This window comes from Cyrtonyx montezumae, unplaced genomic scaffold (assembly GCF_038088225.1).
Source record: "Cyrtonyx montezumae isolate F1298 unplaced genomic scaffold, pur_monq_1.0 scaffold_1, whole genome shotgun sequence".
Lineage (NCBI taxonomy): Eukaryota > Metazoa > Chordata > Aves > Galliformes > Odontophoridae > Cyrtonyx > Cyrtonyx montezumae.
The window spans coordinates 7,970,498-7,987,670 of NW_027071825.1; the positions used below are offsets into that span (position 1 = coordinate 7,970,498).

Consider the following 17,173-nt stretch of genomic DNA (forward strand, 5'->3'; position numbering starts at 1 on the left):
TATAGCCTGAACAGCACATCACCTTTATTGAAGAGCATTTGTACTTCTATTTTACAGCATTCATGCTCCATTTATCATTTTCTCTTAGCTGAAATAAGGGCAATTTTGATTCATTATTCACTTCCTGCTTTGGAGAAGTCAAAGCTGCTGGATTTATTTTTCATATAGGTATAGTATAACATCCCTGGATGAGTAATTGGCAACAGGAGTGAAATTCTAGGGTTTCAGATCTACACCCAAACCACCTGTGAGCTTAAAAGACCAAAGTCTCCAGTACAAGGCTGGAAGCAGTCACTACCTTTGAGTGTTTATTTATTTATTTTCCAAGTGATTAGTCACGAGTTCAGTATTTCTCTGAGGATTTAAGACCTTCATGGCAAAATACAGAAGGGGAAGCATTGCGTGTACTGGGAGTGTTACTGAATAAGACTCCACTTGAAAAGGCAAAGCTGATCATTTTGGCAAAGCAGCCATTTCACCAGGAGTATGGGTGAGTCCTTTTTCTGGCCCTAGAAGAGGTGGAATCAGTCACCTGATTCCAATGAAAAGAGCAAGGACTTTTTTCTTCAGGTATTTTCTTGTGACACCATAACACATTCCCTCCTTGTGTCAGTGTTAAACCACTCGGCACAGCTGATGCTGTGCTGTGTGTCCCCAAACAGCAGACGAACCAAGAGCCAGGTAGGGATGTGTGTGCAGGGGGGAGGAAGACAGCTGAAGGCTGAGTGCTGCACAACCTCCTGGGAGGTATTCCCAGGACTTCTACTGAGGACAGCTTGATGCAGCCCCTGGAGGTGTTACCCCTGTGTTTTATCTGGGAAACCATGAAGTCTGCTGTTGAAAAATTCATTTATGACCTGTACTGAGCCTGAGAGCTGGTAAAAGTGAATCTGGCAACGTGCCTTTGAAACTGTGCAGTGCAACCACTAGAGGGAAGATGTTTCCCCATTCTGAGCTACGAGCACACCATTCAGTAAGCCTGTCTGCTCAGCTGTCTGCTCAGCTTTGTTAAATCAGTGTTTGGTGCTGAAAAATGCCAAGATCCCCGGGCTTCTTCCTGTGTGGGCAGGCACTGAGAATGTGATGGGCTGTAGTGAGTTACGCCAAGTTATTCTATGCTGGTTATTCCCCTAGCCTTGTGTCCTAGGTGAGCTGCCTTGGCAAGGGTGCAAGGCCAGAGTAAACTCAGCACTAGCTTTCCTCAGCATGGGAGAGACATGGATCTTCCTGGGATATGTCCAGAGAGAGGCCACAGAAACAAACAGTGGGATGGAACAGCTCCCAAGCGAGGATGTGCTGAGAGCTGAGGATGTGTGCAGCCTCGAGAGGTGGAGGCTCTGGGGAGGCATGAGAGTGGCCTTTCAGTATCTCAAGGGGGGCTATAATTGAGAAGGGGACAGACTCTTTAGCAGAGTCTGCTGTGACAGGACAAGGGGAAATGGTTTTGAACTGATTGGTGAGAGATGTAGGTTGGGTGTTAGGAAGAAGCTGTGGTGCTGGCCTATTCCCTTGGGGCCTGCTGGAGCCACTGGTGCTCTGGGCCCACTTCCTTCCCCATGATAAATTCAGCAGTGCAGCTGCCCATGTGAGCGGGGCCAGGGCACCTTCTTCCTTCCTCTGCAGCAGACAAATGCCCCTTCAGAAAGATAGGTCCCACTGTGTCCTTGTGAGGGAATCATAGAATCACTGAGGTTGGAAAAGACGACCTCCAAGATTGCCTAGTCCAACCCTGGCCCACCCCACTGTGCCCACTGACCATCACCATCTGCACCACCTCCAGGGATGGTGACCTGGCCACCTCCCTGGGCAGCCTGTGCCAATGCATTCCCTCTCTTTGGAAGAGGAAATTATTCCTAATACACAACCTAACCCCCCCCCAGTGCAACTTAAGGTCATAACCTCCTGTCCAACGAGGAGGACAGATCACAATCTGAGTACACAAGGTGTTTCACCTCCAAATTTTACTTTTTCTACACAAAATTGTGCTGCAGTGGGTGGCAGTTCCTTGCCCCCAACTGGACTGAATCTCAACCACAAGCAAACCCTATGCACCCTGGCATTGTCCCCATTCTGCCACCTGGCCCAAGGCTCCCCTTAGCCACATCCTGCTGATGACCAGGGATGTTTGCAGGTGACTTACTTTTTAAAGGCTGGTTCTGAACCCTGTGACTCCGTGGCAGACCTGTGGTTGAGAACCTGCATTGTGGGGAAGAGGTGCTGGGACAATGGGGCCACACTGCTCTTGCCCCACTTGCACCCATGCTGCCTGCATGTGGGACAGGCTGGGAGCTGTCAGCCCGCATCCAAATGCATCGCTCCTCCTGACGATGTGCTTCATAGCCTGACCAAAGTCAGTTTTCTCTCTCTGTGAACTGAAGGGAGTTATTTTTGTTGGTTTCTCTTTTTTTCTTTTAGTTTTGTTTTCATTTTTCCATCCTCTCTCTTTTTCTTTTTTTTTTTTTTGGAAGGCACCCAGCCCATCCTGCCACTCAACGTGCCAGGCGGGGAGGGGTGTGCGTGCACGTGAGCGTGCACACATCAGCGTGTGCCCGGCTGCAGGGGCGGGCAGGCTGCCTGCGTGTCCCGGGGACAGCTGCGGCTCCGGCAGGGTCAGGATGTGACATCACCGGCGGGAGAAAAACCCTCGGCCCCCACTTTCTGCAACCAAAACCTCAGTCAGCATGCGGCTGCTCTCCGTGCTGCAGGGCGTCCTGCCGGATCCTGGGCTTTTATTTTGAATTTTTTTTTTCTTTAGTAAGAGCAGAAAGTGCGGCAGGACTGCGTGCTGGCAGCCAGGCGTGCTGAGGATGAGGTGAGTGCTGGGGCTGGAAAAAGGCGTAGGACCGGCGTCCCAGCTGGTGCTGTGTCTCCTGCATCCCTAAGGATGCTCCTGGGGTGCTTTTAGAGCAGGCTGGGCAAACTCGAGAGGAGCTTGCAGGAGCTCTTCCCCATTTTGTGAGTGTCCCGGCTTGGCTGTGAGCATGGAAGTGCTGAGGGATCGTGGTTTGCAGCTGTGTGTTAGTGCAGAGAGCTGGAAGTAAGTGGGGAGCTCAGGGTTTTGGCTGGTCACCCATCAGCCCAGGGCTGGGGGCAGTCCTGGAGGTGGCTTTGTTATTGTCTGGTGGAGGGCAGGAAGTTTCAAGCTGAGAAAGTTGTGGGGACGTGCTTCCAGCAGCTGTCTCGTGTTCTTCCAATCGTCTTCCTGGAGTTCCATCACTTGGGATTATGTCTGTGATGATGGAGCGATCACCCTCAGGACTTACCTTGGCTACAAGCAAGTCCCTGTTGCCAGTGGCAAAACCCCAGCATCAAGAACAAGGTATTCCTAATAGCATTGCTCCCAAAGTGTGCTGGGTGCCCCACCACTGGAGAGATGGGACTTGGACTTTCTGTGATTTGGGACATGGGGGTTATCGGGTGAGAGGGCTGTGTGTCCTCTTCCTGGAAACTGTGCTGGGTTTGCTTTTCACGGGGTGGGGATTTCCAAGCGTCAGCGGGGCTGGAAGAAACAACAGCATGGGGAACTGAGTGTCCTTTGGGAGTTGATCCCTCCAGAAATGGATGCTGGGTACTTTCCTAGAGGATTCACTTAGCCCCATGGGAATATATAAGAAGTACCCAAATTCACTCTGTGTTGGGGCTGGTGGGACTCTGCAGTCCCGCTGTCTGGCATTCTGACTCCCAATTCCTTCCCCAGCATCTCATCTTGGCTTGTTTCCTGGAATGTTCTATCGTTTGGGTTATATTTGGGATCGGCAGCCGAGAACCCCATTTCTCATGGCCAGCCCAGCTGGGGCTTGGCTCCAGCAGGAAGCGTGAGGAGAGCGAGAGGGGGCAGAGTGCCAAAGCCGTGCCCCCAGCATCTTCCTTCTGCATTTAAACCCTTAAAACCAACTGTGCCATCACATGCCACTGGTCCCAGGCTGGATCTCAGGGCTGTGTTGCTTGCATTGCAAGCGATGCTCAGGGGAGGCAGGGTTAGGTTTTGGTGCACCACCAGGAAGCCCCACTTGTACAGCTGCTCTGGGACAGGTTACAAATTGAGTTTTAAGGACATGGTTTTAAGTTGGCGTGTTGGTGATGGGAAGGTGGTTGAACTAGATGATCGTAGAGGTCTTTTCTAACCTTAATGGTTCTGTGAAAAAGGACTTATCTGCTAGCAGAGGCCCTGGCCAGCAGACAGCTGGAGGCTGTCTGTCTGTCTCAGGGCTCTGGCTCACTGCCCCAACACCAGGCTCACCATGCAGGGACGTGGCAGGAGGGACAGTCCGCAGAACAGAGAAGGCAATCCCCTGCAGCACCAAGGGAGAGTCCAGCTTCTGGGGGAGCACTGGGGGAAGCACAGAGGGATGTGCAGGGCTGGCAGGTTTGAATGACAGCTCTGCTTTGCGTGCTCGTGCTCCCCAGCATAGCTTGCTGTACTCTGCTGACAGCTCCTGCGGTTCCAGGGCAGATGTTTGTGCAAGTGTGTAAGTGTCTCATGCCAGATCCAGGACTGGCTTGGGCACCAGACCTACTGCCAGCTGGAGGTGCTGGTTTTAGTCCCTTTCTCCTCATTAGCACCGACTTCTAATAATCGTTAGGGGCGCTCACCAAGTGCTTTCTCTTTCCTGAAGCCAACTCTTTGTTTTTGCAGCCCTTAATATCAGTTGGCCATTAGGCAGGGAGGAATTATTTTTGAAACTGGGGAAACTGAGGCAGAAATTGTGGCACCATTCCTGCTGTGTCCCAGAGCTCAGCGCTGCCCTGACCACTCCTCCCCACTGCTTTCCAGACCCCAGTTTGGGGTCACAAAGGCAGGTCTGCCCCGGTGGCTTTGCTCAGACCGGTGGGAGTGATCAAAGTGGGCAGAGGAAGCTCCCCTCTCTGCTTGGCTTTTTTTCCCCCCTTTTGTTTTGCCAGTTTCTAAACAGACCATTCAGAGTCATTCTTAATTTAAATCAAAGCCTTTGTTTGGCAGCATTCTGTGGATTTCAAATGATTTAAAAAAAAAAAACAACAACCAAAAAAACACCCAAAGAAAAAAACAAATCCAAAAACTAAAGAAACAGAATCCTCCTCTAATTTGGAACTAGCAGCTGCCTTTGACCGTGAACTCACTTCCCTCCCATCCAGTTCATTTCCTTTCTCCCCCAGACCTGATAGCCCTCTAGGAAATCAGGATTTTGCATGTCCCTGCCTGCTGCAGTCCTGTAGCGGCTCAGCCCCACAGTTTAACCCTGCGCTGACTTGGCTCCCTGAGCCCTTAGTGCACGGCTATGAGCACCGCCCCACCATGGGAATGGCAGCACAGTAAAGTGGGCTGCAGTTGTGCCAGGGCTTCTCGAAGGGGAGCTTTGATTTTGCACGTGGGAACAAAAGGTGGGAGCTGTGGGCACCCACCCAGGCCCCTTGGCAGTGGGATGTGTGCCTGCATGCTGAGGGAGCTTCTGCCTCAGCCTGCCCCAGTGTTCCTATCTGCAGCTCCCTGTGCCTCTTGTGTATTTTCCTGCCCATCAGACCTTGTGCAGTGGGAGCTTTGAAGAGAGGTTAGGAAAGAATCCGGTTCCTGGCCCGGTGCCTCCGCCTGCTCCTTTTGGTTGTAAATCCCAGGATGTGTTCTTGGCTTTGTGTTAAATTGAATTTCTGGAGAACGTTTTTCTCCCTGATTCCAGTAAGGATTCATAAGGCCTTTAAATGGCTCAGTAATTCAGTAGTGGAGCTGGCAAGGATCCCAAGAGCAAAACCAGTCGCGTTATCCAGCTGAGCCTAGCTGTTGCAAGCTCAGGGACAGTTCTGCTCTGCATTTGGGCAGCACTGGGTACTGCTGCCTTATTCCTGCAAACATCTAAAACGCACAGCAGGATAACATCCATCGGGTGTGTAGTGTTTCTACACCATGTTTTGTTTTTGTTTTTTCTTTTTCAATTGATGTTTTGTGGATGTTCCAACCCAGTGCAGGGATAACTGAGTTGTTCTCCCATGCTCTGTGATGGTGTGGTGGCTTGTCCCCACTGGCCTCTGGTGGCACCTGGCAAGGCTTTCCCCTGCCACCACCTGGAAAGCCCCACAGGACTCGGGGGGAGCCCAGCACTCCTCTGGCAAGGTGGTTGGCTGATCTCTGCTGGATAGAATAGGATTTGCTTTTGGCTTGGGACTGAGTTTACAGAGCAGAGTTAATGCAGCAAGCTTTTGGCTAAGAGATGCCCTTTTAATGATGAACATGCATCCAAGCTTTCCTTGGACGCCATTCTCTCTCCCACTCATGACTTCGTATAAGTCACTTCCCCTTTCTGCAAACCTTTCTTCTTTTTTTTTGCTTTAACTTCTCCTCTTTGGGGGAGGCTGCCTGGGGACTTTTTACCTCTCCACACTTCAGAAGGGCACTGAGCTCACTCCCAGTGCTGCAGAGGGGCACAGGGAACTCCATGCAGAGGCACGAGCACATTTCAGCCTGTCCAAGTGCACGGGATTTCCACTGGAGCTTCAGGAAGGAAAAAAGGGAAATGTCGCAGACCTTATCTGGCAGCCTCAGGAAGGGATGAACTCAGCAGTGCTGAGCAGTGGCTTGCAGGTCACGTCCCCTGTTCCCGGGGTGCTGTGGGACCAGAGCACCGTGGGGAGCGCTGGCAGCACCGGCTCCCGCGCATTGTGTCGCATCCTGGCCCTGCTGCACTTGGATGCCATTTCCCTTCTTTGGCTGTGGGTTTTGTTCTACTAAACAAACACACGGGCAGAACAACAAGGAGAATCCCCCCCTTTTCCCACTGATCCGGGTGCTGGAGCTGTGTGAACCAGCGGCCAGCTGCAGTCACAGTGTTGTCCCTAAGGCACTGGGGCTATTTTTGTGGGAAAGAGGCACAGCCCCTTTGGCAGGAAGGAAAGGGCCACAGGTAGGTGAGATTTGTTGACATCGCACTTAGTGCTTCATTGAAGTAGTTCTGGCCAAAAGCCCTGGAGATAAGAAGCTGGCTCCTGGTTATCTCAGTGCTATTTCATCCCAGTCAGGTGTACACATGACCAGAACTTGTCTCCTCCTCCCAGATACCTCCAACCCTGAAGATCCTCAGCGTTGACCTCACCCTGGCCCAACCCACGATGGCGTTGTGTCTGAAGCAAGTGTTTAACAAAGACAAAACCTTTCGCCCCCGGAAGAGGTTCGAGCCTGGCACGCAGCGCTTTGAGCTGTACAAGAAGGCACAGGCTTCCCTCAAATCAGGGCTGGACCTGAAGGCTGTGGTACAGCTGCCTCCTGGAGAGAGCATCAATGACTGGATCGCCGTGCACGTGGTGGACTTCTTCAACCGCATCAACCTCATCTATGGCACCATGTCAGAGTACTGCACGGAGAGGAGCTGCCCAATCATGTCGGGTGGGCTCAAATATGAGTACAGGTGGCAGGACGATAGCAAGTACAAGAAGCCAACCAAGCTGTCAGCCCCACAGTACATGTGTATGCTGATGGACTGGATTGAGATGCTCATTAACAACGAGGACATCTTCCCCACCAGGATAGGTGAGTGTGCTGTTGTAACCCATGTAGTTTTCCAAACTGTTGGTGCTCCTCTGGGTTGGTATTGCTGAGCTTTGCAATCCTAAGAGCTCTGCTGATGGCCTCCTCTGGCTGGGAGCTCTAGTGACTGCTGCTGGCCTTTCTGCTGAGCTGCTTTCTTGTAGTTTTTGGGAGATGTTCGAGGGTTGGAGCTGATGTGTTGCCAGTGGGTGCTGGTGAAAGACAGCTTTCACCTCTCCCCTTCACTAGGGGGCTATTCTGGTGGCTTTCTGTCATCTTCAGGGAGCAGACAGGGTCTATAAATAAACTCTGTCAGCGTTCAAGGGATATTTGGATAAAGCCCTAAAGAATATGCTTCAACTTTTGTTTAGCCCTGAAGTGGTCAAGCAGTTGGACTTGATCTTTGTAGGACCTTTCCAACTATCCTGTCTAGCCCTACTTCATCCCATCAGACCTGTTCTTCATCTGGGTCATTTGTGCTGAACTAGGCTGCCAGGTTGTGTCCAGGAGCAGTTGATTTACAGGTGAAATGCAAAGCCGCTTGGATGTAAAAGAGGTTTAGGGGGTAAATACAGGTCTTAGGGGTAAATGCGGGGCCTTGAGTATTTATCTCTCCCTTTCTGTCACCTCAGGCAGCAGAGCTGACAGAACTGAATAAAACCACTGCAGTTAGGCTTAGAATTTTCATGCTAGGAAATGGTCAAGAAAATGATCAGTGAGGGATTTTTGGCTGCCACTAATTGTTGCATCTTCATTTGGCTATGCTGGAGCTCCTAGTCATGCATTACTTCTTTTTTGGGAAATCCTGTAGCCCTCTGGGCTCTGGCTGTTCCACATGGGTTCAGAGGGCTGCCAGCTCTGTGCAGGCAGGAGGAGGGAGGCAGTGTGTGGAGGCTTGGTGTGTCAAACTTAACATTAAGTCAGCTGTGTGGAATGGGCGGATGGGCTCAGACTGCAGTTAGGGTGGCACAAATACATTTTTTTCTTTTCCAAAGCCATGACCAGGATCCCTTTTACAAGCATCCTTGTGTATCCCTGAGTGACTTCAGCCTCCTCGCTGGTGTACTTCAGTACCTTGGCTCTCACTTGTAACAGGGAACTTAGCTGGACTCATGATTCATGGTGTCATGCAGCAGGGAGGGTTGCATGGCCTGGGGATAGTGCCCCAGGAAATCTGCCTGCAGATTTCCATCCTTGCCATCTGCAATGCAGCTGTCCCAAGATCAAGATTTCCTTTCTAAGGCCACCTGACCGCAGACAAAGCAGGGGTTTTTTTAGAAACTGCAAGTGTGACCCAAACTTGCTAATGCAGTCTGAGGCTAACCTCAGCAACCCTGTCCAACAAAAGCCACAAAATCTGGAGCAGCACATGATTCAGTGGGACCCAGTTATAGCACTGTTGGCAGCCAAGGGAGAGGAATTTTTGGGGTCAGAGTGGGAAACTGGCTCATCTTGGGCTCAGAGGCTCAGCTGGAAATGAGCAGAGATAGAAGGCAGAGAAGATGGGGCATCTTCCTCATCCCCAAGGAAATCCACCCAGAGGGCTCCATCCCACTTAAAGGCTTTGCTGTACAAATCCTTTGGAAGGAAAACTGTCTGTCTGTTGGTCATGATGAGACAGCTTCCTGGACGGGGGTAGCATGGCTGCCATAAATCTTTTCCAGCTCTTCCAGACAACCCGTATCAGTTAGCATGTTTTAGTTTCACTCTCCCAACCAACATAGCTGGGCCGAAAAAGAAATAAATATCTTCTACATGCGGAATAAGTATTGTTCCCAAGGAGGGATAAGAATAAATGATTCTACAGGCATATCTTCACCAGCTGGTCAAACTATGTCAGTGTTCTTTTTCATGAACAGAATTACCACATGTACAATAGCACCAGCCCCAGTAATTGCTGTGCCTTGAGGTGCCTGCTGGCAGGGGAAGAAGTCCCCTTCAGTTTCATTCAGTGTCTCACTGGGATCCTGCCCAGCACCCAGTGTCAGGGCCACCGGTAATGCGTGGGGAGGAGGCTTTGATGGATGGAGCTTGCAGGGCTGTGTCCCACGCCAGCACTGACGTGTATGCCAAAAGCTCTCCATTTTTAAATGAGCACAGACGTGGGGCTTGGATGAAAACCAGCACTGGAAACACCCTGTACTCTCTGCCAAGCATGTCTGTGGCTGGAAGGAACATCACTCACAGGAGGCTCTGGGATGGTTCTTGGAAAGCTCTTCTATGCTTAGACTGTGCTGTTCACACATAATCCCAAAACAATGATAAAAAGCAGAGAAAACTTGATGTATGATTCTTTCTCTTATAACAAGAGTAAAATGTTCAGAATTCAGTTCTAATTATTGCAGTTTTCTCAGCTGGCTGATTTTTAACTCAGCTTGTCTTTCATTTCTCCCTGTTTTGTTCCAAAATTAATGCCACACCAGCTTGCAGCTGCCATTGTGCTGTTAATTTCAAATTGGATTTAAAGGCTTATTTTTAGGAAAAGACGAATCATGGAACAATCCAGAGGCCAGAATGGAGGTTAGAAATAATATGAACAATCATTCATCGTGCAGTTCATTGAATTACTGCTTTTGGACAGGGAAAAATACAATTGTTAAGAAGCAAAATAGTTTCACAGCACTGTTTCATCATGAAAAAATGTAACTGGCTAGTGCATGAGGGCCGGGGATGAGAGAGATGGTGAGGAGGATCCAAGGCCCACTCGTATTCCCTTCCAGTAAGAGCAGATGCTTTTCATTTCCTTTTCCACACAGTCCCACATGACTTCCTTATGTTTTGAAGTGATCAGCACAGAGTGTGGAAAACAGTCTTCTCTAAGCATTAAAGCACATCTTGGGTTTCAAGGAAAACATCCAAGATAAACTGAAGGTGCTAACTCATTTTGGGGTGGTGAGTCATGCTGCTCACCAGCGCCTTGATGAAATAGAACCTGCTGTATTTACAGCTCTTGTGCTGGCTTCCAGCACTTGTGATGCTCTGCGTTTTGCATTGCTGCTCTGCTTGGCTCCTGTTGGTACCATTTCTGCTCTGCGGAAGGATGAGGCCCACCAGCCTCCTTCCTAGAGTGGGCTGTAGATAGAGGTCTTTCCTCACAGGGTGAGGGAGAAACTTTCTTCAGAAAACCCAGAGAATGGGAAGGGGAAGGGACTGAGAATGGGGGCTGAGGACATGGCTGACTCCCACTGACCATGTATTACGTGTTTTGGCTGGAGGATTGTGTATGCATCTGGCAGGTGGGTCCTGTTGGGTAGCTGCCTCTTGTCTGGAGCCCACTGGAGATGTTATGGTTGGAGAATGATGATCCAGCTTATAACCACAGATTCACTGAGGCTGGAAAAGACCGCTAAGCTAATCTAGTCCAACTGTCAACCCATCCCCACCGTGCCCACTGACCACCTCCCTCAGTGCCACATCTTCAGTTCTTGAACATCTCCAGGGACAGTGACTCTACCACCTCCCTGGGCAGCCTGTGCCAGTGCATCATCATTCTTTCCGAGTGGAAATTTTCCCCAGTATCCAACTTGAACCTTCCCTAGTGCAACTTAAGACCATTACTTCTCATCCTTTTGCTGTTATGTGGGAGAAGATTCTGATTACCAACCCCGTCACAACCTCCTTTCAAGGAGTTGTAGAGTTTCTTCTCCAGACTGAATGATCCCAGTTCCCTCAGCTGCTCTCCATAAGTATTGTGCTTAAGATCCAGTACTAACTCTGTTTCATAGACGGTGCAGGTTCAGCTGTGCCACTGACCTCTCTCCTAGCCCATGTTACTACCCCGTGGTAGATGTTCACAATACCTTTTAAGGGGTTCTGGGACAGGAGAGTGTCACAGGAGAAGTAGACATGGCTGCAACATGGGGAGTGGAAGCAGGGCCTGATGGCCAGGCCCTGTGTTTCTCATGTGTGAGCAAGAGACGTGATGTGGGGAGAAGAGCCCCAGTAGTGGTGCTGCAGCATGGTAGGTGACCTGCTCGAGTCTATTAGTGACTCCCATGGACTCTGTTGGTGGCCAGTCATCGACACAGCAGGGCCATGTCTACAGAGAATGGCCACACACTGACACCTTGTGATGGACACAGGGAAGAGCAGCTGCACATCCCAGGAACTGGGTTCATTTGAAACCACAGGGGTGGATAGAGCAGAAGGGTTCTGTTATGCCTTGTCAGCCCAGAAATATATTTCATGATATCATCGTTAGAAGTAAGTTGACTCAACAGCTCCTACAGTTGCTGTGATTCTCCATACAAGATCAGTGCTCCTCACTGCCTGGTTTGTGAGGAGGAGGTACTAGGCAGAGGATGGTGATGGAGACAACACATGCATTGCTGCCTGCCTCCTGGCACCTTGCTGAGTTCCTGGCAGCAGCTGCACATCCTTGGTCTCAGGACAGGCTGTTCAGAACAGCATGTATTCCCCAGCTACGGGCTGGGAACGTGCACTCATTACAAATTACTTGCCATGATGGAATTTTCTTTATTAAAAGAAATATTTTTATAGCTGGTTCCCCAAATCTGATCTGTAGGAGCCACCCTAATAGCACATTTCAGGCCCCAGCTGGGTGATTAGGGCTTTTAGTTGCTCAGCAAATTCTCACTCAGTGCAAAAAGCTCAAATGAAGCCTTTGATAAAGCACGGTGTTTTTGCTGGCTGCAGGGAAGCCCAGCAGACTGCTCGCTGTCCTTATCAGCTAGGCAGGCAGAGTGAGCCCCACAGCTAAGGGGTCAGGGCAGAAGCACATCCCTTCATCAGTGGGATGGAGAGGTGCTTGCACTTGGCAGAAAGACCTAATTAGAATCTAATGGGTGATGTCAAAGACTTCACTGGGTTTTGTACTGCTGCAGGATGCTCACTGTAATGCAGGGCAGTGGCTATAAATCTCAGCCCCCTCTCCTCTTGGCTGCTGAGCCAAGATGCACATTTTCCTCAAGATGAGCCCAAGCCATCTACCCATGGCACAAGCAGCCCAAGGTTCTGTCTTGTGCACAAAGCAGGGTGAGACCAGGCTGAGGGTGAGATTGCTCCAGACCAAAGATAATCTTCTGTTGTGAGTACTTTGACACAAAACTCAGTGCTCACAGAGGAAGACTCAAATTACCATCTGTATTTTTTTAGCTAAAAGATGTGTGAGCTGGCTATGGGAAGTGTTTGGAAAGATTCTGAAGAGGTTAAGTGCTACATTAGTAAGAAGCCAAGGGAGGAGGAAGGTAGCACCGTGGGAAGGGAGGATTTTATTTTGCTCTTTGCGAATTTGCATTGAATTGCTTGGAGGAAAGAACCTTCAGGAAAACAAATTTCACTTGGTTCATTTTCCACCTTCCAAAAAATATATTTGGGGGTTTCGAAGACAGGTTTTCTGTAGAAATTTCCCTTAGCTTCCTGACACTGGCTGCGTTACACCTCTGGGATTTACGCTGTTATAATAATGTATTTAGATAAGGATATAAATAGAGAGTACTAAATTGTATCCTTGTACGAGATAAAGTGAAAAGTACAAAGTGGTGCATGGTGGGTCCTGTTCCTGAACACCTTGGCAGGTTATTTCAGTAGGGAGCATCATACAGGTGCAATGACATTACAATCTGAGCGTTGTCAAGACTACCATTTTTCTTCCTGTTTTAATGATGTGTTTGTATGAAAAAGGGATCCCCAAACCAGCTGGACCTCTGTTTCTGTTGATGCATCCATGCTTACCTGTTGAGTGCAACAGGGGCATTTAAACATGAGCTAGTTTGGGGTTTTTGTCTTGAGAAATGGTCAAATGACTTTAATTTGCTTCTGCTTTGCAGGTGTTCCCTTCCCCAAGCAGTTCCAGCAAGTTTGCACTAAGATCCTCACCCGCCTCTTTCGTGTCTTTGTCCATGTCTACATCCACCACTTTGACAGTATCATCAACATGGGTGCTGAGGCTCACGTCAACACCTGCTACAAGCACTTTTACTACTTCATCAGGGAATTCAGCCTTGTTGACCACCGGGAGCTGGAGCCTTTGGTAAGGATGCTCCAGGGATGGAGAAGAGGACAGGGTGAGAGCAGTGTGGGTTGAACAGAGCTCTGGTAAATTCAGGCAGGGTTAGGCTCTGCCCTACGCAGGACACACAGCTCCAGATAGCAGCTAATATGTGTTGAGCAGAAGTTGCACTGCAGCCTCCCTTGGGAAGCAATTAAAGCAGAGAATGAGAGAGAGACCTTGGACATAGCAGGGATGAAGGAGCTACACAGTCCTGTCACGTAAACTATTTTTAAGAAAAGCAAGTGTGTCCCAGACCAGGCTGAGTGTGGTCTGGCCTATGGAAACCTGTTGTGGTGGGGAGAATAATAGGGTACCTAGTAGTTAGCATGCTGTGCGAAGGGATGGGCTGCAAAAAGGGCCAAATCCAATTGGAGAGTTCAAAGACAAAAGAGCTGAGAGAAGTCACAGCCTGAGCTGCCTCTTTGGTACTTCACCAGGGAGCACTAAATGCTTTAACTCCTTTCCCGCTTTCTTTTTTCTGTCAGTTTGCCACCTCCTCTGCTCTGATTGCAATCTGTGAGGCTGGGATGATGATCCAGCCTGGAGTCACATGAATGACAATTACAGACTTGTTAATTAATTACTTCACGTAGTGTGATTGTGGCCGATGTTATCACAGTGGCCCTCAGCTACAGAAAATGACAGTTCAGTGTCACTGTGTCCTCTGTTCTTTCTCACAACCATTCCTCACAATAAACTCCTTTAACATTGATATGCAGCACATAATGGTGTCATCTCCTTTGACTGATGCTTGCTAATGTAAATTATTAGCACCTAATAGCCAGAGCAGTGACTGATGTTGCTAAATAGCCTTTCAGTGCCAGTGACACGCATGCAATGTGAGATGACATATGGTTCTGGATGATTCTGAGATGAACAGATTTTCCTGTGTGATGCAACTAGTGTTAAGCTACAAGGAAATGAGGGACTTTTCTCTCTGGTTATGCATGTCTTGTTTCCTGGTGTGCCCACTGCTTGGTATCCACTACCCAGAATCCATATCCTACAGCAGCCTCAAGCACCCATGAGACCTTCTTCCCTTCAGCAATGACTTGCTGTATGTCTGCCATTGAGTGACCTGCAACCAGAGAGGGCTGAGTGCAGTGCTGGGCTGCGGAGGTGGAACAAGGTCCTGAAGGTTTATGAACAGCTTTCAAAGACAGAAAGTGGTTCTTCTGACCCCTCTGTTACCTCAGGGAGGCTACATCTCGGCACAGCCAGCAGTCCCAAAATCTGAGTGGCAAAGAAAAACAGCCTGTTAGCCTACACAGAGCTCACTCTTGTCCCTCCTGTGTTCGGCACTGATGACTCAGGACTGGGTTTCCGAGATGAAGCATCTGAGAAATGACAATGAGAGGAGGGGACTCTGGCTATGGACACTTGAGCCTGAGTGGCTACGGAGGAGTTGCTCAAACTGAAGAGGCATGTTGATGCATTAGGGATATCACAAAGCAGGAGGAGACCACTGGATAAAGACATCTAACTAACCGTACTGAAGGCCAGAGATGTGAGTTGCCAGGAGATTTTTGGTGGCCCTTTGCTATTAGCACTCTTCTGCAGCCATGGGATCCCTTGCCAAAGCCACAGGCCCCATGAGTGAGCTGTTGTCATCACCTGGAGGACAGCCACCACTTCTGGGAGCACCTTGCATCTCCAGGCTCTGGGAGCAGCACTACTTCTCTGTCTGCTCCCTGCTGAGTCAGGATGTGCAGCTCAAACATTTCAGCTCTTTCCTTGGACTGTTCTCAGCCCTAAAACTAACCTCTTGACATTGAGACCAATGAGCATGCCAGGAAGGAGCTGCTGGGGCAGAGAGGTTCCCAGAAGGGCCACCATGGGAAACAAGAACACTCTGAATTCCATACAGCCACTTCCTTGGGTTGTTTTTGGATACCTACCAAACTGCTTTGTGCAGCAAAACCTGTGTTTTACACTTACTGGTTCTTTCTTTTTTCCTCCCCTTCAATGCAGAAAGAAATGACAGAACGAATTTGCCACTGAAGCGATTTCAGCATGCATGATTGGCAAGATCATTCAGCACTTGATGGGACAAGAACCCTGCGGAGGGAGATGAAATGCCCAGAGCAAGTCCTTGGGAAGACAGCTGAACTATGAAAACTGCAGAAGAGCCTTTCTTCTTTTTTGTCTTTGGCTGCATCAGTCTCCAAATGTTTTGTTAGCGAGACCTGCCCCATAAGAAGGTGTGACCTTGGCTACTGAGTCATGCCTGTTGCCTTTCTCACGCATGCTGGACTATGATAACATCTGAGATCAGCTCTGTAAAGCTGGTGACATCTGATCCCAACTGACTCCATGAGGTTAGTTGCCAATGTCCCATTTTTAACCATGAGCTATGAATGTTTCTCCTTCTGCCCTAATTCATGCTTTACCAAAGGGACTTCCCCTCCTTTCCTCCCCCCACCCAGGAATTTTTCATGCTTGGCAGAAGGGACTTCAGGATGTCCAGTACCACTTGGACTGATGGCAAAGTGGACCCATGACAAATGGAGGTGAACTGGGCCACTTTTCAGAGTGATCAGCAGTCTACCTGAGTATTTTCCGTACTCAGAAATTATGATATAAAGTGAGGGAAAGAAACTTGCCAGAAAACAAGTGATGTTTCCTGACATGTTGTCCTGGCTCAAAAAAGCAGGTGCTGGCTGTAGAAATCATTGTCTTCCCATTATTCGACCCTGTAGCATAGGCATTGTTCTTTTGATGAGAGTTTAAGGCTTTTTTTAATTATTACTATTCTGGGGGAGTTAAATTGTCTGAGCCACAGTGTTGTTATGTTTGTGTTCTTCACCTTTTTCTAGGGAAACTTTGTGTACCAGACACAGCTGATATATATATAATCAGGGGTTTGCCCATTCTGGGGGAGAGGGGGGGTGTGGATAGAAAATGTAAATATTTAAGACAACACTAAAGTTCACAAGTGGATTTTTAGTGCTTAAAGCACTTATTTTATTGGGAAAGTCTATTTTTTTTAATCTTGTGTACCAGATGTATATTTTTACATGGAAATAAAATGGGACAAAATGGACACAAAACTATCTGATACATCATTCCAGTATTTTCTGTGTGATATAATCATTAAAAGTCCAGACATTTTTGTTCTGTTACTAATTAAAGAAACAGGGATGAGCCTGGTGTCCTTCGTTCTTCCCTCATTCATAGTAAGACATTACGAAAAGGTATCCAGGATAACTTGAGTGGATTTCCCTGACAACTGCAGCACTGATGGAGCTCAGTGCCATGTTGGGACCTCAGCAATGGGCAGCTTTGCAAGAAGTTGTACATGATGAAGAATAGTAGACTAGAAGAATAGAAACTCTACAAGTGTCTGCTGAAAACCTGACTCAATGGAAGACTCTGAGATTTAAGCCTGTGTTAGGGCAGGGGACTGGCAACCCGTGGTCGCAAAACCATGATGTGAGCTGGTCTGAGATGTTCTTCCTCTCTTGGTGGAAGTTTTTGAGATGTAAAAGAAAACATGGGAAGAGAGAAAAATGAGCTAAGAAGCTGTTATTTGCTTTCTTGGAGGTGGGAAATGCTGATTCTAGCAGAGAGATTCACAATGAGATGCAAGACTGTCTCTTGAAATGTGTACAGTTTTTTTCCTTCTGGAGGCTGGCAGCTTTGCTAGTGCAGTCTGGTCAGCCGGATTT

General features: G+C 48.8%; 1 protein-coding gene across 2 annotated transcripts; it reads left to right on the top strand.

Moving 5' to 3' along the window:
• Positions 1–2,652: 2,652 nt before the first annotated feature.
• MOB3C (MOB kinase activator 3C) lies at positions 2,653–16,649 on the top strand. Of its 2 annotated transcripts, none has more exons than XM_065739259.1 (4): positions 2,653–2,812; positions 7,024–7,495; positions 13,282–13,484; positions 15,477–16,649. In XM_065739259.1, exons 2-4 carry the CDS (start codon positions 7,078–7,080, stop codon positions 15,504–15,506), a joined length of 651 nt encoding a protein of 216 aa, XP_065595331.1. In that variant the 5' UTR covers positions 2,653–2,812; positions 7,024–7,077; the 3' UTR covers positions 15,507–16,649. The 2 variants fall into 2 exon arrangements, with proteins under 2 accessions (XP_065595331.1, XP_065595339.1); XM_065739267.1 differs by lacking the exon at positions 2,653–2,812 and adding an exon at positions 3,223–3,319.
• The last annotated feature ends 524 nt before the right edge of the window (positions 16,650–17,173 follow it).